The sequence below is a fragment of the Silurus aristotelis genome (assembly GCF_946808225.1).
Source record: "Silurus aristotelis genome assembly, chromosome: 13".
Lineage (NCBI taxonomy): Eukaryota > Metazoa > Chordata > Actinopteri > Siluriformes > Siluridae > Silurus > Silurus aristotelis.
This window is the reverse complement of record NC_139586.1, coordinates 20,212,578-20,238,784: the sequence shown is the minus strand read 5'-3', so window position 1 is coordinate 20,238,784 and position 26,207 is coordinate 20,212,578. Positions and strand designations below refer to the sequence as shown.

General features: G+C 38.9%; 2 protein-coding genes across 3 annotated transcripts; one reads left to right on the top strand and one right to left on the bottom strand.

The window, feature by feature from the left end:
• Positions 1–1,923: 1,923 nt before the first annotated feature.
• On the bottom strand, positions 1,924–9,398 carry lins1 (lines homolog 1; the record flags this gene model as incomplete). The annotated part of the gene is made up of 6 exons (XM_083559186.1): positions 1,924–2,684; positions 2,793–2,979; positions 4,344–4,925; positions 5,098–5,239; positions 8,902–8,991; positions 9,093–9,398. 6 exons carry the CDS (start codon positions 9,396–9,398, stop codon positions 2,042–2,044), a joined length of 1,950 nt encoding a protein of 649 aa, XP_083415312.1. The 3' UTR covers positions 1,924–2,041.
• A 741-nt stretch (positions 9,399–10,139) lies between these two features.
• Positions 10,140–26,194, top strand: asb7 (ankyrin repeat and SOCS box containing 7). 2 transcript variants are annotated; one of them, XM_083559392.1, is made up of 5 exons: positions 10,140–10,267; positions 14,893–14,997; positions 15,611–15,852; positions 18,506–19,111; positions 24,089–26,194. In XM_083559392.1, exons 3-5 carry the CDS (start codon positions 15,642–15,644, stop codon positions 24,226–24,228), a joined length of 957 nt encoding a protein of 318 aa, XP_083415518.1. In that variant the 5' UTR covers positions 10,140–10,267; positions 14,893–14,997; positions 15,611–15,641; the 3' UTR covers positions 24,229–26,194. The 2 variants fall into 2 exon arrangements, with proteins under 2 accessions (XP_083415518.1, XP_083415519.1); XM_083559393.1 differs by having other exon boundaries at positions 10,144–10,272.
• Positions 26,195–26,207: the final 13 nt, after the last annotated feature.

Here is a 26,207-nt window from a genome sequence, read left to right as displayed (position 1 = left end):
GATATGAGGAAAAAAAACGAGACAATCCCATAAACTGGACCAAACCTGTTTAAAAGGTATGTATTAAAGGAAGCAATGGTGGGACCTGCATTTGATGCTACACAGCTTGTTCTACCTGCCAGAACTTGAAGAAGATGAATGGGGTTAAACACCTTAGCCATCATCTCAACAATGGAAGCTTGGTTGTGCTTGAAACTATGGCCTTTGGATCAGTAGCCAGTGGATATGCATATGAGTGACTTTGGCTTAAGTCAGTTTCGTTTGGTAAGGTTTTGGAATGCTTTGCAAACCAATATTGCTGCAAAATGCATAGGCACGGTGGTATATAATTGATCTTACACTATAGAACCAAAAGACTACTTCCTAAACTGTGGCCATGAAGTTGGAGAAATATATGTTTTTATTCATTACAATTTCTCTTTACAAAACAGGCTCAAACTTATTCTAGTGTAGCAATGCCCCTGCATACAAACCAAGCTCCATATAGACCAACTTTTTAAAGGTTATAGAAGAGTATAGAAGAACTCTAAATGTTGCCCAAAGCTCTGACTTCAACCCCATTGTAAACCTTTGGGACAAGCTGGAACATTGACTGCATTTGAGGCCTCCCTCCTTGCTTGACACCAGTGTCTGACCTCACAAGTGTTCTTGTGGCAAATCCTCTTAGCCACACTCGAAAATGTAATGGCAAGCCATCTGGAAAAAAAACCTGAGGCCTTTTTAAAGCAAGAGAAATACACTATATTTCCAAAAGTATTGGGTCACCTGGTCATAAGTACGGTATTTTTGAGCATTCCTCTCCACATTTAGTCCCAATTTGCTCGTATAATTCCCTCCACTCTCCTGGGAAGCTGTTCCACTAGATTTTGGAGTGTGCTTATGAATGTTTGTTCATCAGCCACAAGGCTATTATGAAAGGCAGGTACTGATGTAGGTGAGGAGGCCTGGGGTGCAGACAACATTCACATTCATCCCAATGGTGTTCAGTATGAATGAGATCAGAGCTCTACAGCAGGTCACTCAAGATCTTCCTCTCCAAAGCATGTAAACCAGATCTTCAAGGAGCTCACTTTGTGCACAGGGGCATTGCCATGCTGGAACAGATTTGGGTTTCCAAGTTCAAGTGAATGCAATAGCATTCTTATAGTGCATCTAAAGACAATTGAGTACCTCCAGCTTTGTGGTAACATTTTGAAAAGAAAAAAAAAACACATATAGCAGGAAAGGTCAGGTGACCCAATACTTTTGGATGTATAATGTATGTTTAACAAGCACGTATGTATGTCATGTTTAGGTGTCTACATACATTTCTCCGTGTATGTTGTGTACAAAGATTGTTCCTTGGCCACCGATGTGTCCTGTCACAGATCTCAAGCAGTATGTGTAAGTGATTAAGGGGGTCCAGGTCAACCTATAGAGGACTTTCTTATAGTGGAATACATTACCTCAGAAACACCTCTGATATTTACTGTAGCAAATTCCCCCTCTCTGGACACACAGTTACAGCTTTAAAGTGATTCTCCTGCCATGTGCCTTTGTATTTATTTGTCTTACAACTTGCAACTGGTATGTACCCAAAGTGCAATTACCTGTTTCTTGTTCTTCCTGTTTATGCCTTCATGTGTCTTCACAAAGTTCTTCCATGATTTTTTATTTTTTTTTCTAGCATTAAATGCAAGCCATGATTTCTCTGTACCTTCTAGAACTTCCCTTTGTCTGTTTCCCATGAAGTGTGTATGGATATGCCCTGTCGAGTTCTGCTTACTTGTGTTTGGACCCTGCTAGGCTGGTACTTGTACTGCCAGTAACCATGCATATTCAGGCAAATAAGAACAATCTCCACTAGTTATGTTCCTAGTGGACCTCCACTCAGTGGTACAGTTACATTTAAATATTACATTAACATACACAAACACACAATGTGTATTTAAATATTGATTACTTCTAAAGGGGCTTGAAATAAAAAAAATATATATAAAACACTGCTGTGGTTACTATTGTTTTAATAGTAATGTTTACATCTACATCATTATGACACAAATTATTTATTCCGTGCTGCGTTTTTCAAGTGACCTTTAGTCTCAACATCTAGCAGCAATTTAAGAAGAGAACTGGGGTTGTATGGGAATAGTCCCCTGCTGTGAAGTCGGTTGATAACATTCCTTAAATCTGTAAGGCACTTGACAACCTTCTCACTCAAACTCTCATGGGAGGTGGTATAAATGATCTTTGGTGTGTCTGATGATCCAGACACAGCCTGTTCTCCTTTTTTTCTAATGTTGATCTCTGCTACTGGTTCCTCAGCATTCTTTCTCATTCTGTCCTCGTCTTCAGAATCCTCTGAGCACTCATAATCCACCAGCCTGGGCCTGAATCCAGCAACTTTAGCCTTTGGGTCATCAAGAGGTTGTGATGTTACTGATGCTTCAGAAAAATGTGGGTGGGTCAGTGTATGTGTGTCAGTGTCTGAGTTTTCATTATGACAACATGCAGTACAGAAATCTTGCCAGTGGCTGTGTAAGTGCTTCAGGTAAAGGACGCAATACTCCAAGAAGCAGGTTTCATTAGAAATGAGGAAGTCTAAAAGGACAGTATGGTCAAAAGAGAGACTTCGGAGTAGAAGGATAAAGTGACAATGAGGGTTGCAACCCCACTCACATGCTGCAGGATCTGAGGAACTCAAACTAAAAAAGGAAAAAGTTTGAGTTAGAAGTCAAAGTGCCTGTTAATCGATCTAATGAAAATCACACATCCAAACATCAATCTCCTTAACATTACAGCTAATATCCCACCTTCTCTGATGTAAATACAAGGTAATTAAAACCTTGGCTGATTCTATCAGGTCATCATCCTGGTCTGTGAACACCACCAAGATCCAAGAGCAGAGATGCGTAACCTCTTTAACCGGAACCACTTGCTGTTGGAGAAAAGCCAGCAGTTCCATAAGACAAGGCCGGATATCAAAGGCACAATGAGCTCCTGAAATATCAGAACAGTAAACACAGAACAAAAAAAAGATTGATCAAAATGAAATGTCTGCCCTCTTCTGCTGAAAATATGAAACTGCAAATATATACTTCTCAAGTTTAATATTTTACAGTACATTCTAAGAAAAAATGTGGGGTTTTAGGGTTATATAGTTCTAGCTTTCAAAATCAGCTCTACCTGAAAAAAATTTTTTTTTAGGACTGTTCCGTGGTAGATCAGTGGCTACATAGAATCTTTAAGAGTTTGATCTTCATTTTTGGGTAAAGAGACAAATAGAACCCAAAATACACAGACGAGATTTCAGATTCAACCAACCACAAACCCACCACTCACTTAACCAACCAAACAACCAACAAATCAACCCACTCACTTACTCAACCTACTAGCCAGCCAATGGGCCCACCACAATGACCGTGTACCTAATCAGCAAACCAATCAATCAACCGATGCGAAAATCACACACTGACCCAGCCAATCAACCCGTCCACCACTAATTAACTCACTCATCCAAATAAATCCACAACCTACTCACTCACTCACCCAGCTAAATCAACCCACCCACCACTCATGCCCTCATTACTCAACCAAACAAGTGGGAAGTGGTAGCTCAGTGGATAAGACTTCTGATCGAAAGGGCATTGATTCAAGTCCCAGCATCACCAAGCTGCCACTGCTGGGCCCTTGAGCATGGCCCTTAACCCTCAATTGCTCAGCTGTATAACTGAGATAACTATAACTGTAAGCTAGATAAGGGCGTCTCCCGAATGCTATAAATGTAAATGAAAACATCCAACTTATCACTCACTCACCTATCCAACCAACCACCAACTCATCACTCAAACAATTAACCAAGCAACAAATCATTTAACCAAATGACCATAATTTTTCATCAATAAACAGTCCTAGTCAAGGTTGTAGGAGATACAGTCCATTCACCAAAAGACAATGGGTATGAAGTGACAATCCATCGCAGGGGTATATATTTATTCACTAATTACTTTATTACACAATAGATTCCTAATTAAATCTCACTTGAAATGGACCCTTTTACCCATGAAAAAGTGAAAAGCTTGCCTGACCTCATCACCAAGGAATCCCAACATTGCTTGAACATACCAAAATAAAAAAAATAAATAAATAAAAAAGACTTTTTGTAAATGATTAGTGCTTTTTTTTTTTTTTTAGTATCTGTTAAAATATCATACTCATGAATGTGATTTACTTTATTGCTTCACCAGCAGGATGTCCTGCAACGCTACTACGTTTGTCAAACCATAATATTACCAAAACCAAATGAGTAGACATTTTTGAACAGCATGTAGAATATTACAAAAAATGTAAAAGAGTTGATTCACCTTGAGTGGAAACATGGCGAGTTCTTATCTCCAGACACTTGATCAGAATCAGGCTCACAGCCCTGAGCATCACAGCATCTTTCAATTCCCCATCCACTTTGTTCCCACCAAAGAAACTCGGCCCATTTTTTACACGGAACTTCCGGAGCCAACCAGCTTCCACTTCCTGAAGAACAGCCTCAGCCATCAGCAGCAAATCAGAAGGATACTCCTCATCATGCACTTTAGAGTGATTTTCAGCAAAACCCCATTCCTCCCCTGCTCTCTGAACAAGAATCCGCTTCACCAAAAGCAGTGCTCGCTTCTTTACAAATTCCTTGCTGTTGGACAGCGTCAGACGAATGAGTGCTGAAGTCTGGAGGAACGCCAGTCTCTGAACGGGGGAGCAGAGGCCGTGCCACAGCCTCGCAGCAACGAGGACTTCAACAAGGTCTAGGAGTGCACATATACTGAGCTCTACCTCGGCAGCGTCTCGGTCATTTTCTGCCGCGTGTGTATGTTGGGGATTTTCTTGAAAAAGCAGCTTTGCATACAAGGATGTGATCGAGGACTCAAAATCAGAAAGAACTTTTAATAAAATCTCTGCAAGAAACAACAAAAACAGAATCATTTGCATCACCCTTAGATTCTGAGTGAAGGAAAAAAAAAAATCTCTGCATCTTATCCACCAAAAGTATATACAAATCTATCTGAAATGACCCAAAACTGTAAAAAAAAAAAAAAAAAAAACTAAAATTTTTAGATGCTTCAGTACCTTGCTTGTTAACGCAGTCTAACTTCAGCACCCTCTTCATCACTTCTGTCAAAGACCACAGGTGTGTGTCCAGGGTGCAGCTCGGAAACGCAATCTGAAAGGTTTCTATGGACGATGTCTTCCACGCAGGGTTACTACCAATCTGCAGTAATCAACAATTTATAGATTTACTGTAGAATTGTTACGTTTTTTTCTGACAACAACCTTCCACTTTATTTCGAAAGCCTATAAACTTAATGCAACTCTCCAATCAGCCAATCGTGTTGCAGATGGTTATTTATATCAAATATCGTCGTGCCAGTAACTTTAAACATATAGTTGATAAGCTTTTGTGATTTTTATTTTTGACATTGTTCTTGAATTTTTAAGAAAGAACACTCTCCAAGGTGTGCAGAGAATCGTTTACAATAAAAATTAAACATAGTGACAGTTCTGCAGATAAGAGAGATCACAGGTAAATAGTCTGGTTTAACCTTAAATACCCTTTTCAATGCATGTAAATGCTGCTACATACACTATATGGACAAAAGTATTTGGACACCTGACTTTCCCAGCCATACAGTCATGGCCAAAATTGTGGGCACCCCTGGAATTTTTCCAGAAAATCAAGTATTTCTCACAGAAAAGTATTGCATTAACACATGTTTTGCTATACACACGTTGATTCCCTTTGAGTGTATTGGAACAAAACAGGGAGGAAAAAAAGCAAATTTGACATAATATCACACAAAACTCCAAAAATGGGCTGGACAAAATTGTTGGCACCATTTGGTTGCACACCCTTTGGAAAAAATAACTGAAATCAGTCACTTCCTATAACCATCAATAAGTTTCTTACACCTTGCACCCGGAATTTTGGACCACTCTTCCTTTGCAAACTGCTGCAGGTCTCTCATATTGGAAGGGTGCCTTTTCTCAACAGCAATTTTAAGATCTCTCCACAGGTTTTCAATGGGATTTATATCTGGACTCATGCTGGCCACTTCAAAATTCTCCAGCGCTTTGTTGCCATCCATTTCTGGGTGCTTTTTGAAGTATGTTTGGGGTCATTGTCCTGCTGGAAGACCCAAGCTCTCGGACGCAAACTCAGCTTTCTGACACTGGGCCCAAAAATCCTTTGGTAATCCTCAGATTTCATGATCCCCTGCACACAATTAAGGCACCCAGTGCCAGAGGCAGCAAAACAACCCCAAAACATCTTTGAACCTCCACCATATTTGACTGTAGGTACTGTGTTCTTTTTTTTGTAGGCCTCATTCCATTTTCGGTAAACAGTAGAATGATGTGCTTTACCAAAAAGCTCTATCTTGGTCTCATCTATCCACAAGACATTTTCCAAGAAGGATTTTGGCTTACTCAAGTATATAATGCGTTGCAACCTTTCATCATATTTTCTCATCCGTCCACGGCAAGGGAGATTAGCTACAGTGCCATCGGTTGCAAACTTTTTGATAATGTTGCGCACTGTGGACAAAGGCAAATCTAGATCTCTGGAGATATAACCTTGAGATTGTTGATATTTTCCACAGTTTTGGTTCTCAAGTCCTCACACAGTTCTCTTCTGCTCTTTTTGTTGTCCATGCTTAGTGTGGCACACCCAATGCAAAGACTAAGTGAACTTCTCTCCTTTTTATCTGCTTTCAGGTGTGATTTTTATATTGCCCACACCTGATACTTGCCCCATGTGAGTTTAAAGGAGCATCACATGGTTGAAACAATCTTATTTATCCCCATTTTTTAAAGGGTGCCATTAATTTTGTCCAGCCCATTTTTGGAGTTTTGTGTGACATTATGTCAAATAATGCTTTTCTTCCTCCCTTTTTTTGTTTTGTTCCAATACACACAAAGGGAATAAACATGTGTATAGCAAAACATGTGTTAATGCAATACTTTTCTGTGAGAAATACTTGATTTTCTGGAAATATTCAGGAACAAACTTACACTTATAAAGAACATCTTATTCATTTTTATCACCACATTATCTGTGTAAAGCTGCTTTGAGATTATGTTTATTGTTAAAAGCGCTATACAAATAAAAAATGAAATGAATTAAATTATTGCAAAGCTAAAGACACACAGTTGTATAAAGTTTTCCCTTCACTTGAACTACTGAGTGTATTAGATTTAAAAAAAGGAAATTCATAATCTCACACTCCGGTGCTTATGGTATTTCCCAGTCTTCGGTGTTTGTATTGTTGTTTTTATGATTTAGAAATACACTCTTGGTGTCCCCTAAATGAGGATGGATTCCTCTTTGAGTCTGGTTCCTTTTAAGGTTTCTTCCTAATATCATCTAAAGGAGGTTTTCCTTGTCACAGTCGCCCCAGGATTTATACACACACTTCACTTTTTTAAATATTTCTTCTATAATTACCTTCTGTAAAGCTGCTTTGAGAGAATGTCCATTGTAAAAAGCACAAAGCAAACTCCTTAAAGATATGCTCTGCATGGGTTGGAGTGGAAGATCTCCTGCTATAGAGCTCTGACCTCAACCCTATTGAACACTTTTGGGATAAATGTGAACGCTGACTGCACCCCAGGTCTCCTCACCTCACCTTCATCAGTACCTGACTTTACTAACACCCTTGTGTCTGATTGAGCACAAATCTCCACAAGCACACTCCTAAATCTAGTGGAACATCGTCTCAGAAAAATGAAGGGAATTATAAGAGCAAATTGGGACTAAATGTGGAATGTGATGGTCAAAAAGCACATACAATACTTATGAGCAGGTGTCCACAAACCTTTGGCAATATATTGTATGTAAATACTCCAAACGCTATTTATTTTTTATAGTGGAATTTTATTGTAAAATGCAGTTTTATGTCATGGTAACTGTATTCTTTAATTATATTATTACATCTATTTTAATTCTTCAATTCTATTTTATATGTGACCAGCTGGAGAAAACATGTCATTGCATGTAATTCTGTGTTTGCTCTATAACCATATTTATCATTTGTTTTAATTTGAATGGGCATAAAAAAGTTGAAAGTGTCATTAAAAACAAAAATCACTTTAGTAACAGGTATAAAACTGTATGCCTGACCCACTCTGTGCCTTCACATGCTTTTGAACATTCATCCTCGACCTTTGTCTATTCCTTTTCAGAAAATCTTGCACAACCATGCATGGAAGCTAGAGTCAATGTGGTGTTTTTTACTGTACATTTTATATATTATTGATTATATAGTATTTCAATTAATTTGTTTGTCCACATCTATCTATCAAACACTATGTAAGATATGTAGGAAATGTACACTAAGGCATAAGGCATAACATTATAACAGGTGATGGAATAACACTGATTTGCTATTTTTCATGGCACCTGTTAGCAGGGGCAATATATTAGGCAGTAAGTGAACATTTTGTTCTAAATGTTGATGTGTTAGAAGCAGGAAAAATGGGCAAGTGTAAGGATTTAAACGAGTCTGACGAGGGCCAAATTGTGATGGCTAGACGACTGGGTCAGAGCATCCCCAATACTGCAGCTATGGTGAGGTGTTCCCTGTCTGCAGTGGTCAGTATCTATTAAACATGCACCAAGGAAGGAATAGTGGTGAACCGGCGGCAGGGTCATGGGCGGCCAACCCTTGCTGATGGGGGAGCGAAGGCTGGCCCGTGTGTTCCAATCTGACAGACGAGCTTCTGTAGCTCAAACTGCTGAAGAAGTAAACGCTGTTAATGTTCTGACGAATCAGCAGTGTTTTGCCATCAAAAGGGGGACCAACACAGTATTAGGCAGGTGGTCATAATGTTATGCCCGATCGCTGTATCTCAAATGTATATAAATTGGGTACTTACATTATTACCAATGTCATATATGACAAAAGAAGCCATGCATTTTGCAGCTAAATGAGACAAGATCCTGTCCTGGCATTTCATCAGACGCACCTAGAGCAGTAAATAAATAAATTACAGAGCTATAAAACTGTATGGATCTGGATCTTCTTGGATATGGTTGAATCTGGTCAGATGAGAAGCCCCAAACTCACAAGATCAGCTGTCAGATTACAGACCCCAAAGAGTCTCTTTATGACCTCATCATAGAACACACAAACATCTCGAGGCAGACTTTGTGAAGACAGCTTGGAGATGATTTTCCCAGTGAGTGTAAGGAACATGAGAGTCCTCTCTGCCTCCCTACTTGTCATACTGTGTGGAGATTGTAGTGACATGTTCAAAGAATGGTTTATGCCTGATGAGATGTGAGTTACAAACTCATCAGTGCTCATAGCAGGAACGATTCCGGACTGTACATGGGTGAACACAGCATGCAGATCGGCGTGTTGGGCATCCATGTTTATGTGTGTTGCCAATTGATCCCAAGCAAGTCAGTTATATCATCAATTATATAGTGATATCATTGTAGATGGGACTTTTTATACTCTCTGGTGTAACATTATAAAGATAAACTATTGCTGGTATTGCTTTATGAACTTCACTACAGGTGAACAATCATGACACGTGATGTTAGAGGTTTTTTGCTCGTCACTTATCCATTACGCGATAGTGAAATTCTTTCTTTGGATATCCCATCTTCTTAGGAAGCTGGGGTCAGAGTGCATGGTCAGCCATGATGTAGCACCCCTGGATCAGAGAGGGTTACGCCTTGCTCAGGTGACCAAGCTGACAGCTTGACAATACTGTTGGTTGAACCTCTGATCTTCCGCTCAGTAACCATTGAAAAACGGAACTAATTCGGAATCCCTATGAAAATATCCTGCACATCTTTTAAGCTCTTCTCGCGCACGTTGATCTTCCCATGAAAACTAACGATTCTTGAAAACAGTCGCACATTGATGACGTCAGTGCCGGAAGTAAATACTCCTCCCCTATTGCAGTCTGATTTGTATTAAAACAATTTAATGCAAACAGTGTCAACATTATTGCATTAATCCGAGAATTTAAACAAGCAATTTCCTCCCACTAAAAGGTTAAACCGTTATGTGTTTTATGTAGTCGCTTTAGTCGCAGCCTGTCGCAAATACACAACGCTTTTTTTGCAGCAGTTAGGCACACTTGACGGCTCGTTCGTTGGTCCCTGATTGGCTCCGTGCGCCCTATCCAAAGTGGACGGCTAATTGGTTAGCCGCATTTTGTTCCAAGTATGAAGCTTTGAGCAGTGTTTATACTCGTTGCTTTGCGCTTCCACGACGCACCAGATACAGTTAAGTACGAACACTAACTTTTCTTTCTAACCTTTCGATCAAAATGATTCACAGGGCCGCTGTGCTATTCAGATCCTGGATACGAGCTAATGGAGCCGACTAGCCTCTGAGGTTTGCAGTATTGTTAGCTGACTTATCATTGGGCTAACTCGCCTGCCTGCCTGCCTCTGGATAATGACAGCGGACGCCTCGATCGGCTCGATATAGTCACATTTGTTCTTATAAAGTACAAGATATTCGGGTTTTTACCTAATCCAACCCACACAGAGGCTCCTGCTTTATTACTGCACCTGGCTAGCGGCTTTACTTCCGTTTCCCCCCTTATTTATCGTGAATCTGGTCGAGTTCTTGTGCAATCACATCTGGTTCTTTATCTGAATAGATTCGTTTGGCTTCATTGCAATAAATGCAGGATGGTTCTGGTCTGTGTCTCAGAGATCTTTCACATGAATCTGAAGAAGGCTTATCTGTGAAACATCCAAATAATAGCACGGCTTTTTCTCATCCTGTATCATAAGATTCGTTTGGCTTCATTGCAGTAAATGCGCTTCTGTTTATATTTAAACAGAGTCACCCTTTGATACACAGGATGAGAAAAAGCCGTGCTCTTATATGGATGTTTCACAGATAAGTCTTATTCAGATTCATGTGAAAGATCTCTGAGAAACAGGCAAGAACCATCCTGCATCCAGTATTATGAATTTAGAGAGAAAAACATTGCCAACAGGATTCCTATTTCTACTATTTGTTTCCAATTGATATACAAAATGATAGAGAGAGGGGGGGTTAACCCTAACCCCCTTCAGGTTTTTTCCTTACATTTCTTTCATTTTTAACCTTGTAATTAAATACTAAAGACGTCCAAACTACGAAGGGACACGTCTGGAATTATGCATTAAACAAAAATGTGTTAATCCAGAATATACTTTATATTTTTCTGATTCTAAAGAGTAGCTACTGTCTTTTCTCTTGACATAACAGTGTTTCTTGGCATAATATGGATTTGTATTTGCAGTAGTTGTAGTAGCATTAATAGGGATATTGACTCACCCTTTCCTCCTCTTCCCAAGACAACTGATGGTCTACAGCAGGGGTCACCACCATGGTAACCTGCAAGGACCACATGAGTAGCCCACGGTCCTTTTCTAAAAATAGCTGTTTCCTCAATGTTGATAATTATTATGAGAAATCATTAACATGAGCAGTGTCTTCACATAGATGAATATCATTATTATTAATAATAACATATAATAAAAGGTAAATTGAGCAAATTTGTTATTTCAGATCAAACTGAAAACTGTGTATCAAACTGGTGGCTCTTCACATTAATCGGTACCCAAGAAGTCGCTCTCAGTTTCAAAAAGGTTGGTGACCCTCGTCTAGAGCAAAGACCCCCAACCTTTTTCTCGCTACAGACCAGTTTCACGCAAGATAATTGTCTAATTTATCATGTGCATATTATATTAAATTTAGTGCTGTCAATCGGTTCGAATATTGAATTTTTCCAGATTTGAATGATCTGTTATAAATGTACCTTAAATTAATACTTTTCAGGTTTTTAATACTCTAATCAATATGGGGACAAATCTGAATGTTTTATGCAAATGCATGTTTATTATTAGTGACACCATATCCAACATAGAACATTAAGACAAAATATTCTTGTTAATAAAAAAAAAAAAAAGTAATTATGGTGTTTTAAATGACGTAAATCATCAGGACACCAAACGGAACTTTTGTTATGTTTCCACACGGACTGTTTTAATTGCCGGATGTGAGCATCATAGCGGATTTTGGTGATTGATTTGAGATTTGGCGCATCAGTAAAAAATGTGAGTAAAGAAAGAACATCGTGAGTAAATGCGTGTTGCATTTAAGGTTTTAATTTCGCCCCTTTTATAATTATTTCTTTTCTTTTTTTTTTTTTTGGAATAAACATTGTCAAACAGAAATGTTAATCATGCGTTAATGAAATTAGTGCCTGCATTTATGTGTTGATTTTGACAGCCCTAATTACCATCTATTATTACATATAGAATAAAATTATAATACCCCATACTACAGAATCAGTCGTGCCTCTTATTATAAAGAGCAGACATGGATCATGTAAATCACCAGACTTTGAGTCTTCTGGTCTTTTTAAGAAACTTCCCAGTAATGTTTGGCCATCATTGCTCAGAGTAGTCATCATTGCTCAGAGTAGGTTGTGGTCTTAATTTATATATCAAACAAAACTGCGGCTGAAACCAGTTAGAGAAATTGACACAAGGTCAGTTTTCTATATAAAACACAGTGAAAAAATCAATGGGAGTAAAATAAAACGTACAGAGTTTTTATTCTTTGTGTGTGTGTGTGTGTGTGTGTGTGTGTGTGTGTGTGTGTGTGTGTGTGTGTGTGTGTGGGTGTGTGTGTGTGGGTGGACTGGTACCAAATGATCCATGGCCCAAATTGCTGTTTGGGGACCGCTGGTCTAAAGCACTTTAAAAGGCAAGAAATGTCACAAATGAACTCTTGACAAGGCACACCTGTGAACTAAAAACCAATCCATGTATGGTTACCTCACAAATCTAATAACAGAATGAAAGCTAAATGAAGCTACTTTGGACAATCTAAAATATAAAACATATTCTGGTTTGTTCAACACTTGTTTACTCCCTTATTCAGCACATGTTCTTTTCTAGTTTGGATGTCTTCAGTATCAATGTACAATGTTGAATATACAGAAAAACATCGTTGGACGAGCAGAATTAGTTTGTGAAAATTGCTTGTAGGTCCATTTGCTCGTATGTTCGAAATAATTTTCCCCTTAAGAATTAATGTAAGAGCGATTTAATCCGTTCCGAGACCTCATTTGATCGCTTATTTCTGCACATTAAAAGATTTCTAGTGAAAAAGTTAAGTTTTTGCTGCACTGAACAACGAGAGCGAGCGATTGACACAGGATCAACTAAGCGACTGATGCTACTCCGGAAGCGGAGAACCGGCAGCATGGGTTTGCTCGTGCCTTCGAAATTTGCTCGCAAAATAGGGTAAAATTTTGCAAGCAAGGTCGCTCGTTTCTTCCTTTGCACGTACAATTATTTGCTCGTACAATAGGGTTTTACTGTAATACAAAATAGAGAAAAGAAAAACCACATTTTCTGTCAGTCTTCTTCCAAAATGGATTAAATTCATTATTTCTCTCAAAATGCTCCAAACAATACGCCATAATGACAACGTAACAGCGGGTTTGAAATCTTTGCAAATCTATTGCAAATAAAAAAACTTTTCTCGGAGGTCTACAGACAATTTCTTTGGACTTCTTTGTTTGGTTTGTGCTTTAACATGCACTGGTAACCGTCGGACCTCATAGACAGGTGTGTTTCCAAATCACATCCAATCAACTGAATTTACCACAGGTACATTTCACTCGAATTGTAGAAGCATCTCAAGTAAGATCAGTGGAAACAGGATGCACCTGAGCTCAATTTTGAGTGTCATGGCAAAAGGGAATACTTATGTACATGCGATTGGTGGTTTTTTTTGTTTTTTTTTATACACTTGCAAAGATTTCAAACAAACCTCTTTCACGTATCTGTATCAGGAAAACACCAGGACGATCGTTCAGTAATAATTGGATCACTTGTCATTTGTGTAACTCATCACAGATGCTATACTGGGTAATGTTCAGAGATAGAAGGTTGTGTGTATAGTTTGCTGATAATTGTCCCCTGGCCAGTCCTCCCATGAATGAAGGGACAACAGGGCCATATGTTTAGTCAGGGATGTCTTGTTTGATTGAAGGGTTCAGTTTTTCTCTTTTACCTTTAGAAAACACAGCATGAACCCAGTAGACCAGCAATGGCAATAAGTTACTTTTATATGTTTATCCATTGCTGAATATTTAATAGCTGTAAACAAAACAGTTTAAAGTTATTTGTTTGATACTGGTGCCTCAGCTTTCCACTTAATTACATTATCGCAGTCTGTTAATGATCTTTTCCCCCCACAAAAAAGTTATTTAAACCAACATGCCTCTGACCAGGGTAAAGTGGTAATTGAAGATGAAATTAAAAGTGGAGACTTGTATACAGGAAGTCCCCGACTTACGATGGAGATGAGTTACTGTAACGCCATCTGAACTTGAAAATATCTCAAGTCGAGACATGGCCTGGTGATCAGTATGAGGTAGAATACTGTCATTTGTTAATAATAAGCGGGCGTGTGCACGTGCACCAGTTCTCAAGACAGAGACCAGACTTAAAAATGGACTTTGAATCGCCAAAAAACGCGGGGGAAAACGCTCTAAACCGAGACAACTGAACTTTGTTATACCGCTTATATGCTGCTGCGTGAAACTTTAAGTATTTTCTATTTTGTTGTATCGTCATCGTGAGAATTAAAAGTCGAGCCATCGTAACTCGTTGGACTACCTGTATTTCACGATTTATTTCTTCATCCCTCAAACATCTGGCCACCTGTATTTAAAAAAAACTCGCACCTCCTACACCAGGTGTCTTTTGTTCTTCTTAGATTAATGTCAAGACGAATGCAATCTCACATCAACAGCTGTTAAACATATATCTTAAATTGATGATTTTTCTTATTTATATATAAAATTTTTTTATCGATGTTTGATACACAGGTTTTTGACCTTTCTGCAACTAGAAGTTCGATGCTGCTTGGGCTGGACTGAATCATGCCCCCAAAACACAAAGGGCCTTTCTGGACTGGTGTGCATTAATCAAGGGTAAATATTTCATTTACACCAACATTTCTTGGACACTCCGAGATGATTTGAATATGACTTGGAGGCATCTTTTAAATGATGGCTACAGCATGCCTGGGCAGAGCGGACACATGGTAAATCCGTTAGCAAGGATATGAGACGGGTGGATGGTGTAAAACCCGCTATTTTAATGCACCCATACAGACACAAACAACTATATAAGTCCTTTTCTAAGCCAGTGTTTAAAGTAGCACATTATAAGTGGGTTCTGTTCTTTCGTCACACTTAAAAAATCTCATTTGAGTTGAGCTGGTGTTATTTTTTTCTCTTTGTTTAATGCTGTTTGACATTTATTACATGACTGTGGTGCAGTGTGATGTTTGCCTAAAGAAAAGCCTCAATATTCTATTACAGGATGAATTATGCATCTGTTTACCTGTCTGGTTGCCTTATATCTACTTGTTTGTTTGTATGCCTGTATATGATTTGTCTGTTTGAAAAGCTGGCATCCTGCAAAATTAAGTCTATTATAATCTGTCCGTAAAAAAAATAAATAAATTATCTTTCTCTATATCGTTCAGCATCATCTCTTAATGTGCTCTGGTATCATAATGATGTTTGGGTCCATGTCCAGGGAAGCAGGAGTGGCTGCGCAATGTGACAGGATGCTGAACCATCACTTCAGAAGGAACCCGGACCTACAGGAGGAGCTGCAGATCCAGGCGGCGGTGGCAGCCGGAGATGTCTACACCGTGCGCAAGATGCTGGAGCAGGGCTACTCGCCCAAGATCAGGGACGCCAACGGCTGGACTCTGCTGCATTTCTCTGCTGCTAAGGGCAAGGAGCGCTGCGTCCGTGTCTTCCTCGAGCACGGAGGTAGGCACCCTAGATGGTTTCTTTTTGAAAGTGTGTATACCGTCCTAGAAAACAGTCCAGCGGAATTACTTAAGTCTCCTGCCAGTAAGGATCAAAATGACAATGGTGTATTGGGATTATTATAGGTGCAGGTATTCGTGGCAGAAGCTAGATGGCGCTGTGAAACTGGTTAGTAAATAAAAAGGGGAGGTGGGGGAGGGACTGGCTCGCATGTGAAATTGACATTGACATGAAACACTCCTTTAAAGAAAAATGAATGTGTTTGTTTTTAAAATGGGTACTGGATAAAAAACAAACAAATGTAACATTCCTGTTAAAAAAATTGATTAATAAAAATGTGCTATTAATTATATTAATACATTTTGAAGAAAATAAGACATGCATTTAAACTGAAACAAAAAGTAACACTCCAAATAAATTACATCCAAATGAATAGAAAAGACAAATAAACAGCATGTGGCATCCATGATTCGCCTCTAGAGGCCACTCACGTACTGTATAACGCAACCCGAAAAAACTACTGGTATGCAACAGTATAAAGATTCACTTTGACCAAACAAATATATAAAAGTACATATGCTGAACTATTAATTGGAAAGTCCACGCTTAGCAAAAACAGCTTTAAACACTTTTGTCATCTGGACATTTCATTTCTCCAAACATTCAACTCAAATACTTTGCCATGCCTATTCTAAAAAGTGTTATTTTTCTTGATGGATATTTTTTTTTTCTTGCAATCCAGTTCATCCCAGAGCACTTCAATAGGATTTAGGTGCAGTGACTGCTCTATTCCACTTTAGATAACACTCCAGCCAACTGTTTGCTCTCGATATAACACTGACAGAGCTTGGATGTATGCTTCGGCCATTCTCTTATTGTATGGTGAAATTGGTTCCAGCTAGCTGCGGTCCAGATGGAATTGCACGGTGTTGAAGTATGGAATGCCATGTTGGTTCAGTATTCCTTTCATTCGGATTAAGTCTCCAACCTTTTCTGCGCTAAAACAACCCCAAACCATTAAGCTTCCACCTCGATGTTTGACTGGGGATGTGAGAAAGCTAGCATCTGCTTTTCCTGTTCTTCCGGTGGATCCAAAAAAGTCTTTTCCAGCACACCCCAAAGATTCTCAATGCGGTTAAGGTCTGGACTCTGGTGGCCAATCCATGTGTAAAAATTATGTCTAATGCTCCCTGAACCACTCATTCACAATTTGAGCCCGATAAATCCTGGCGTTTTCATCTTGGAACATGTCCCTGATGCACAGGGAAGAAAAAGTCCATTGATGGAATAACATCATTGCCATTCAGTATATAATATCATGGTCATTCAGTATATTCAGGTAGTCAGCTGACCTCATTCTTCAGGCACATAACGTTGCTGAACCCTGACCTGACCAACTGCATAAAACCCAGATCATAGTCAAGTCAAGTTTATTTCTTTAGCGCTTGTCACAACGGACATTGTCTCAAAGCAGCTGTACAGAATTTGAGTTAAGAGAATAATTTTTTTCTCAAGATTATAAATAAATCATAGCACTGCCCCAACAGGCTTGTACAGTAGGCAATAGGCATGATGGGTGCATCATTTCATCCACCTCCCTTCTTACCCCGATGCGCCCATCACTATGGAACATAGTAAATCTGGACTCATATGACCTTCTTCTGTTGCTCCAGAGTCCAATCTTTATGCTCCCTAGTGAATTGAAACCTTTTTCCTTATTAGGCTCACTAATAAGTAGTTATCTTAAGGCTACACAGCTGTTTAGTCCCAATCCCTTGAATTCCCTCCGCACTGTGCATGTGGACATGCTCTCACTTTCACTATTAAACATAGCCATGAGTTCTACTGTCGTTCTTTTTACGATTTGATTTCACCAAACGTTTAAGTGATCGCTGATCACGATCGTTTGAGATTTTTTTTAGACCACATGATGGTTCCTCACTATCTTTCTGGTTTTTAATAACGCGTTGGACAGTTCTCAACCCAAATTTGTTAGTTTCAGCGATCTCCTTAAATGTTTTCTTTGCTTGACCCATGCCAATAATTTGACCCTTCTGAAACAGATTAACAGAACATTTCCACGACCACAGAATGTGTCTTCTGACATGTTTGTTTAGGAAATGAGAAGCTACTCACTGCATCATTTAGGATTAAATAACTTGTTGCCAGTTGAAACATAATCATTTATGCAGTAATTATCCAATTGGAAGGCTCTTACCTGTTTGCTTAGTTAAAACCAGATGGTGACTGCTTTTTTAGACGGGCCGTGTATAAATATATACCCTAATAAAAGCTATAGCATCACTGAGGCCCAACGTTAGTTTTGAAAATGTCTCGATGGTTTGGTATTTAAGATAAAGCAGAAACACACTAGGGATTTTTATTTTATTTAATTTTATTTTTTTTTTAAAGTATTATTTTTAACTTAAAAACTTGAAAAATCTTGATATAAAAATATTGGATAAAGATATGTGATGTAATGTTACAGACTTGATATAGAAAGAGACACTTTTTCAACAACATTTTATAGCAACATTTATTGCGCATTGCCTTCTAACAAACGTCCTATTAAACTATAATGGGTTCACTACTATAAAGGGTCGAGTGTCCCTGTGCTGCACTGAACTGAGTTTGTCTCTGTCCACCACCACAGCGGACCCAACAGTAAAGGACTTCATTGGCGGTTTCACGGCGCTGCACTACGCCGCCATGCACGGACGCGCTCGCATCGCTCGCCTCATGCTGGAATCGGAGCATCGCGGTGACATCATCAACGCCAAGAGCAACGACGGCTGGACGCCGCTACACGTGGCTGCACACTACGGACGTGACTCGTTTGTGCGCCTGCTCTTAGAGTTCCATGCGGACGTAGACCCGCTGAGCGACAAGGGCACTACCCCACTGCAGCTGGCCATCATCCGAGAGCGCTCGAGCTGCGTGCGGCTGCTGCTCGACCACCACGCCAACATCGACGTGCAGAACGGCTTCCTGCTGCGCTACGCGGTCATCAAGGGCAACCACGCGTACTGCCGCATGTTCCTACAACGCGGCGCAGACACCAACCTCGGACGCGTAGAGGACGGTCAGACACCGCTTCACCTCTCAGCTCTGCGTGACGATGTGCTCTGTGCCCAGCTCCTCTACTCCTATGGAGCCGACACAAACACACGCAATTATGAGGGCCAGACGCCCGCTGCCGTCTCTGCCAGCATGTCCCGTGCCAGCCGGCCTTGCCTCGACTTCCTGCAGGAGGTTACACGTACGTAATCCTATAGGAGATTTTTGTGGTGTGGTCGAATTTAAATTAGATCGTGTGTGTGTTTTCCCTGTTTTACTCATTTATCATTTAATGGACAAACCATAGCCATATGCTCACCAACACGGATTAGGATTTTTCCAAATGTCAGATTAACAGTTAACAGCATTTACAGGTTGTTAGAGCGAAATTTATAAATTTAGTTTTTGTGCTGAACAAATGCCATTAAGGTAAAACTGAAACATGATTATCATCCAGTAAAGGGTGTAACAGTACACAAAATTCACGGTTCAGTACGTACCCTGGTTTTTAAGTCACGGTTCGGTTTAATATTGGTGCAACATAAAACAAAAATACAAAACATAAAATTGCTTGTAATTTTTATAATAATGCAGTTTATTACTATTAGCATTTGTAATTATCAACAGTTTACATTTCTAAAACAATTTTACATAAAATGCCTGTTTTGGTTTAAATAAAAAAATTTAATATATAAAAATTTAATTATCAAATTAATGCGACACGTTTTTTTAAATTATTATTATTATTTTGATTAAATTAAGAAGTGATTAAATTGGCACAAATTAAATTTACTAATTCAATCTTTCTATTTCTTAAATTTTATTTAAATAGTTTACATTTGTTAGACCTCATTTGGGTAATACAGATGTGTATGTAAATGTGTGTCTTTATATTTAATAGTAAATTTTCTAAAGATATGATCTACTTAATTGTTCTGTTTTTTCTACTTGAACAAATGTCTTCATTCCTTCCATCCTTCATTCATTCACTCCTTTGATATGCAAAATTGGCGGGATTTTCTCATTAAGAGAAATTCATAAAGCTATACATAAAACCTAAAATAATCTATATTGCTAGACTGTCATAAAAACGTTGGCGATGACTGGAGTGGCAGCGATTTCTGGCGCAAAATCTGAGTTTTTGCATATGCGCACTACAAAACGTATTTCCAGTACGGAGGAGTAGCCACACTGCCATTGCGCTTAATGTGTGGAGACCAAACAAACTTGTGATCCGCCACTTAATATGCTCGTGAGGGAATTTAGATTGTAGCCAGGTTCCGAAAGTAAACATTGAAAGCCCTGTACCGGAACGGTTTGGTACGAATATGTGTACGGTTAGACCCCTAGGTCATACTCCTTAAAATTTCATAAAACTAATTTATATTCGCGTTGATGTGACAGTTAGCAGCAGTATGGTTTCATGCCAAGGAAGAACACCAGAGATGCATTATTTGCTTTGAGAATGTTGATGAAGAATTATAAAGAAGGTCAGAAAGAGTTGCATTGTGTGTATGTGGATTTAGAGAAAGCGTACGACAGGGTGCCAAGAGAGGAGTTGTGGTATTGTATGAGGAAGTCAGGTGTGGCAGAGAAGTATGTGAGGGTGGTGCAGGACATGTATGAGGACAGTGTGACAGCAGTGAAGTGTGCCGTAGGAACGACAGACTGGTTCAAGGTGGAGGTTGGACTGCATCAAGGATCGGCTCTGAGCCCTTTCCTGTTTGCAGTGGTGACGGACGAGGTCAGACAGGAGTCTCTGTGGACTATGTTGTTTGCGGATGATATTGTGATTTGTGGTGAAAGTAGGGAGCAGGTTGAGAAGAGCCTGGAGAGGTGGAAGTACGTGCTGGAGAAAAGGGGAATGAAAGTCTGTAGGAGTAAGACAGAGTACATGTGTGAATTAGAGGGAGGGCAGTGGAGTGGTGTGGTTGCAGGTAGAAGAGGTGGTGAAGGTGGAGGATGTTGGTTTAGAGACAGTGGCATTGAGTAAAAGACAGGAGGTGGAGCTGGAGGTAGCAGAGCTGAAGATGTTGAGGTTTTCAGTGGGAGTGATGAGCATGGACAGGATTAGAAATGAGTTTACTAAAGGGACAGCACATGTAGGATGTTTTTGGGACAAAGTGGGGCATGCACAATTGAGATGTTTTGGGACATAGAATATATCAGTAGGAGAATGCTGAGGATGGAGCCGCCAGGAAGAAGGAAAAGAGAAAGAGCAAGGAGGAGATTTATGGAAGTGTTGAGGAAAGACATGCAGGTATTTTGCTTTAAAAGAGTCAGATGTAGAGGGCAGGAGGGTATGGTGATGGATAAAGTTGATGTTTAAGTTTTTTGTATCCACATTTTAAGAACTCTGAGGATGGATTTTGACTGTAGTTAATATAAATAGTCTGCTACAATGGCTTAGGGCCGGAGTTTGCATGAACATTTCTGCATTTAAGCGCCTGTCACTGAACAGCATTGTATTGGATGGACAATTTGGTGCCACTCGGATAAAAATGGGTTCCTTTTTGAGTCTAGTTTCTCTCCAGGTTTCTTCTTCATGCCATCTCGGGGAGTTTTTTGTTGCCACAGTCGCTACTGGCTCGCTCATTAGGAACAAACTTATAGGCACTGAAATTGTACATTCTAACTTTATAACTTTTTTGTCTCTAAGAAGCTGTATTAGTCCATTGGTAAAAGTGCTATAGAAGAAAGTTTATTGAATTTGGATTTCTTGAAAATGCCCCATTACAATTTCTTACAATATCAGTTTGGCCAGTTCCAATATTGCGGTAGCTGGTAACGGATTTTGCGTTGTGCAGCCGTACTTGAGAAGAAGTCCACACAAACTCAGTATTGTCTGTTCAAAAACCCCTAAATTATTTCTAAATTGTTAAGATAATTGGAGAATTTGGGGCATTTAAGGAGGACACCACCTTGCATCATCGTAGTTAATTGAACAATTAATGAAATTGCCTATGAATTAGAATATTATGGATGTTAATGACTTTATTACATAAATCTAAGAGTTCAAAATGTCGGCTTCTGTTGTTCAAGTTGAATTGTAGTGTCTTGATTAATCTTGAATGTGTATACAGTAGCTGTTTAAGTTTCTTGGAAGGAATCGAATAAAAGAGCAAAAGCGCTATTTGATCGTAGGTAGACCACAGATCCGCTCGACAGGAACAGTGGTCCCAGCAGCTTTAATAAGCGAGCCCGTCGCCTGCATGGAACAATCCGGCGCGTGAGAAAAGCGAGCCGTATCCCCTGAAGCACTAATGATCTAGTAGACAACAATGGCCACATTCCTGCGCTCTGCTACAACTTTGATATCACCATATCAAAGCTGTCCATCTCAGCCCCGCATGCAATGTGGGGTCTATTCAAACCCAACCGTCAGCCGGATTGTCTTTCAGCATGGTTATCGATTGGAAAAAAAAAAACTTTATTGAGGGTTGACAGGAAGGATTTTTTAATTGATAGTGTTGATTTTTCTCCTTTTTAAGCTCCTTCGAGTGACATACACACAGCATCTGCACATAGTCCTGCCCAGGCCTTTGTAGTGGTTTTGCCAGCTGCATCTGTTTGTGTATGTGCCACAGCGCTGGGGCAGGACGAGTTCGGCTATTAGAGCTGATAAAGTGCATGCGCTGCATTCCTGGAACTCAGTTGTTGACTTCTTTCACATCATTGAGAAAACAGAAAACGAGGACATGGGGAGGGCCAGTGGCCTTGAAGCCTCCGATCTTTTTGGAAAGGAATCAGAGGCAGAAAGAGGCCACTAGTGGGATTTATGTCTTAAGTGCAGACATGTGCTTTGTGTAAAAGTTTATAATAATAATAACAATAATGATTGGCTGTAATGCTAATGTATATTTTTTCGAAAGCCTTGCTAATATCATACGGCTTTGTACACAGAAAATCTCAATTATTAGCTCCACAAAGAAACCGGCTCTTTATGAGACTGGACTGAGCAACCGTACGATAGTCGAACATCCATGATGCCATGAATCCCTTCAGTCAGAAAATGCAGACAAACAGGCAGGCAAAGGCTTCCACCTTTGAAAGAAATGAAAAGATCAAAGAATATAAACTCGAACGTTTCTGTTGTCTGTTTTTGCTGTTTGTGGTATTTTCATTACCAGTGTGTGTTAAAAATACACCAGCGCATGCACAATTTTACCAATAAAAATGGCCATGCTTTATATCACAGTATACTGCAGGTCCATGAACATGCCACATGTTTACTCGAGGATTTAAATTTTGGTCTGTAAGGTTCCTGTAACATTTTTTAATGGCAATACTTTAATACAGCATGAGTCATAGGTGCGGCCAATTCCAGGGTCCTGGATGTGACTTTTGCATGGGTTTTTTTGTTTGTTTTGGGTTCTCTCTGGGTTATCTGGTTTTGTCCCAACTCCCAAAAACATGCATGTGGGTGGACCAACTATACCACATTGCACCTAGAATTAAATGCACATGTGCCTTGCGATAGCGTTTTGGCGTTTAAGTCCCAGTGTTCCCGCAATTCCGACCAGGAAAAAAAGGTCGATGAAAAAAGAATGAATAATAAAAGTTAACTGATTTAATGACCGGTGAATAATGGAGCTGTGTATGACTTGCAATGAGTCCTTATTAGTTTCGTAATGAATAAAACATTCAGAATTGTGGTGTGAAATGAATAAACACATGTTGAAGTGATGTGGAGCAATGAGAAGTGGAGTTTACGCCAAAGTTGATTATTTTCCATCAACTGCATATCATGAAGTCGTATCCCACCACAGCAATTTGCCAATGATTACAGTTTTACTTTTAGCCGTTTATAGTTGCATTTAATTTAAACGGCTTTTTCGTTGGGTCATAATGGCTGTAAAACTATTTCTCTGTTTGCACGTAATAGGACGCATAATGGAACCAAATTATACAGCAGTATTTAGGCAGAGATAGCGTTTAATTTATTATTATTTTTTCTTTAACTTTTAAACTGTTTGCATCCTGGATTAATGTGTACAACTCTAGATTATGTATTTATTTTTAAATTATCCTTTATTTTTATTTATTTTTTTTATAAACTGTTTGCATCCGGGATTAATGGATGATTTATTACAAAAAATTTTTTTTTTTTTTTTTTTTTTGTAAAGCATACTGGTAGAGCCAATATTGATGCCACTAAATCTTTTTTTTCTTTCTCTAGGCCAGCCCAGGACATTGCAGGACATGTGTCGGATAAAGATTCGTCAATGCATAGGCCTTCAAAGCTTAAAGTTCCTGGAGGACTTGCCTATTGCCAAGGTGATGAAGGACTACTTAAAACACAAGTTCGACAACGTCTGACAGAGGCCTGGGAATCTCCCGGCAATCAGCACAGAAACCGATTCTCTAGCAAAGACTATGCAACCTTCTCAATTTCCTTTCTGTTCTCAAGCTCGAGCAGATTGTTTTCTACAACCATGTGTGGTGTGCTGGGGTTTTTTTTCTGTATTTTAATCTGGAAATATAGCCAAGCCACTCATGAACACTGAAGCCCAATTTGTGTTCATTGTCTCATTATTGACCTACGAAAAGGAAAATAAAAAATTAAAAAAAATCAGCATTTTTTTTATATGAACAATCCAGTCCTGAAGTTAAGGATGGTGTCAAAAGCTGATTTTATGATCTTATATTAAAGCCAAATATCATGGCTTTTGGTTTATCAAATATAATTAAATTATTTGAATATGGAAATTGATTATGGAATATGGAAATTGGTTTTCTTTGGTTGTAGTTTCTCAAGTGTTTCTGAATGCTAATTTACCTATAGTAATCTTTTTATATTTACCTCTATTTATTTTTTATTGTGATCAGAAAACATTTTATACTTTTTTTTGGGGGGGGGGCACGGGGGGTGGGGGGAATGGGTTAATTTCAGATTTTCATATGATACAATAAGTGTACACGTCACAACTCGAGTTTCAAGTAGACAATAGATATCAACAATCAATTCCTTTTTTATAACTAACTTACTAACTTTAGGTTTAAGACATGTGGAATTTGATCTTTCACACAATTCAGCACATTTTGTTGGTGCACCAAGTCACATCAAATCCAAAAATATTTGACTTGTGGAATAAGCATTATAACTGTGATCTGAGGGTTTTTTCTTTACTTTTCCCACTTTTTAGTCTCCTCACAAGGAACTCATTAACAAGGACTACACTATGTATATAATTGTGTCATATGTACAGCAGATATTTTTCTAGATTTATTTAAGCTATGAACTCTTGTATCATAAAGTGTTAAGGATTTTTTTTTTTTTTTAAAGGTTGTGTTTTTTTTTTTTTCTTCTAAGTCTTAATATTTGATTTGTTTAATCATTTTTACAATTGAAACACATTGACAAACTAATTGGGAGCAATTAGTGAAGTAGAACTATAATTACATAATTCCCTCTATCAGATTTCTTTCTTTTTTTTTTTTTCTTTTTTTTTCTGGCCACAAAACACTCATTACACACTCGATGCATTTATTCGTGCCTTCACTTGGGTGGAATCTTAAAATCGCTCAAACACACATGCATTTTCCCCCCCTTTGCCGTGTCACTAGTTATGAACTGAATTTACATAAGATACACAAATAAAATCTAGTAAAGTATTTTTTTTTTCTTTCCATTAAAGATTGTCAGATTAAAGATTATCCCACCTGTAAGGAACAGGCACACATCTCATAGGTTTAGTGATAATTTGTGATCTGATTATTCTAAACAGATTAATATCCTGTATTTCGGCTCACAAGGTAGTCCTAAATAAGTCTCCTTGCTGATTTTTCGTGAACGAGCATTAAACTTGGACTTTCCTTGTGGAAATTTTCAATGACGTGTACACAGCAGGACGGTATGTTTATTTATATTTTAGCCACAGAGGTGGTTTATTGGGTCCGAATAGCGGTTCTCGTACTCTTTCTATGTTGCAGGGCTAAACTGAAATTTCTTCGCATCCGAGTCAAAATGCAGGAATTAAGAAGAATGCTTTTGATTAGATTTTATATGTATTCAGGTTTGTACAGTTTCTGTAAAGTCCACTGTCTTTTATTTCAGCAGTGTTCCTTTTTTTTTTTTTCTATGATATTTTGTTTACAGTATGAGCGTGTGTGCATTTGGTTTCGAAGCGCCGACGCGCTGATTTTCAGGAAGCACTTATTCCGGATTCAAATCGTCTTGACGTCTTCCACGCTATTCACCACCACAACAACTACTGAATGTATATAAAACTGCTGTTTGCCTAGCCCAAAATGAATTGTGTGAATAAACCATTACAATATTGTCCATGTTTTTTTTT

Coding starts and splice junctions, on each gene's coding strand:
- asb7 (XM_083559392.1), top strand. CDS start 15,642: ATGCTGAACCATCACTTCAGAAGGAACCCGGACCTACAGGAGGAGCTG. Junction 15,853..18,505: donor TGTCTTCCTCGAGCACGGAG/GTAGGCACCCTA, acceptor CCACCACCACAG/CGGACCCAACAGTAAAGGAC. Junction 19,112..24,088: donor CTTCCTGCAGGAGGTTACAC/GTACGTAATCCT, acceptor TTCTTTCTCTAG/GCCAGCCCAGGACATTGCAG.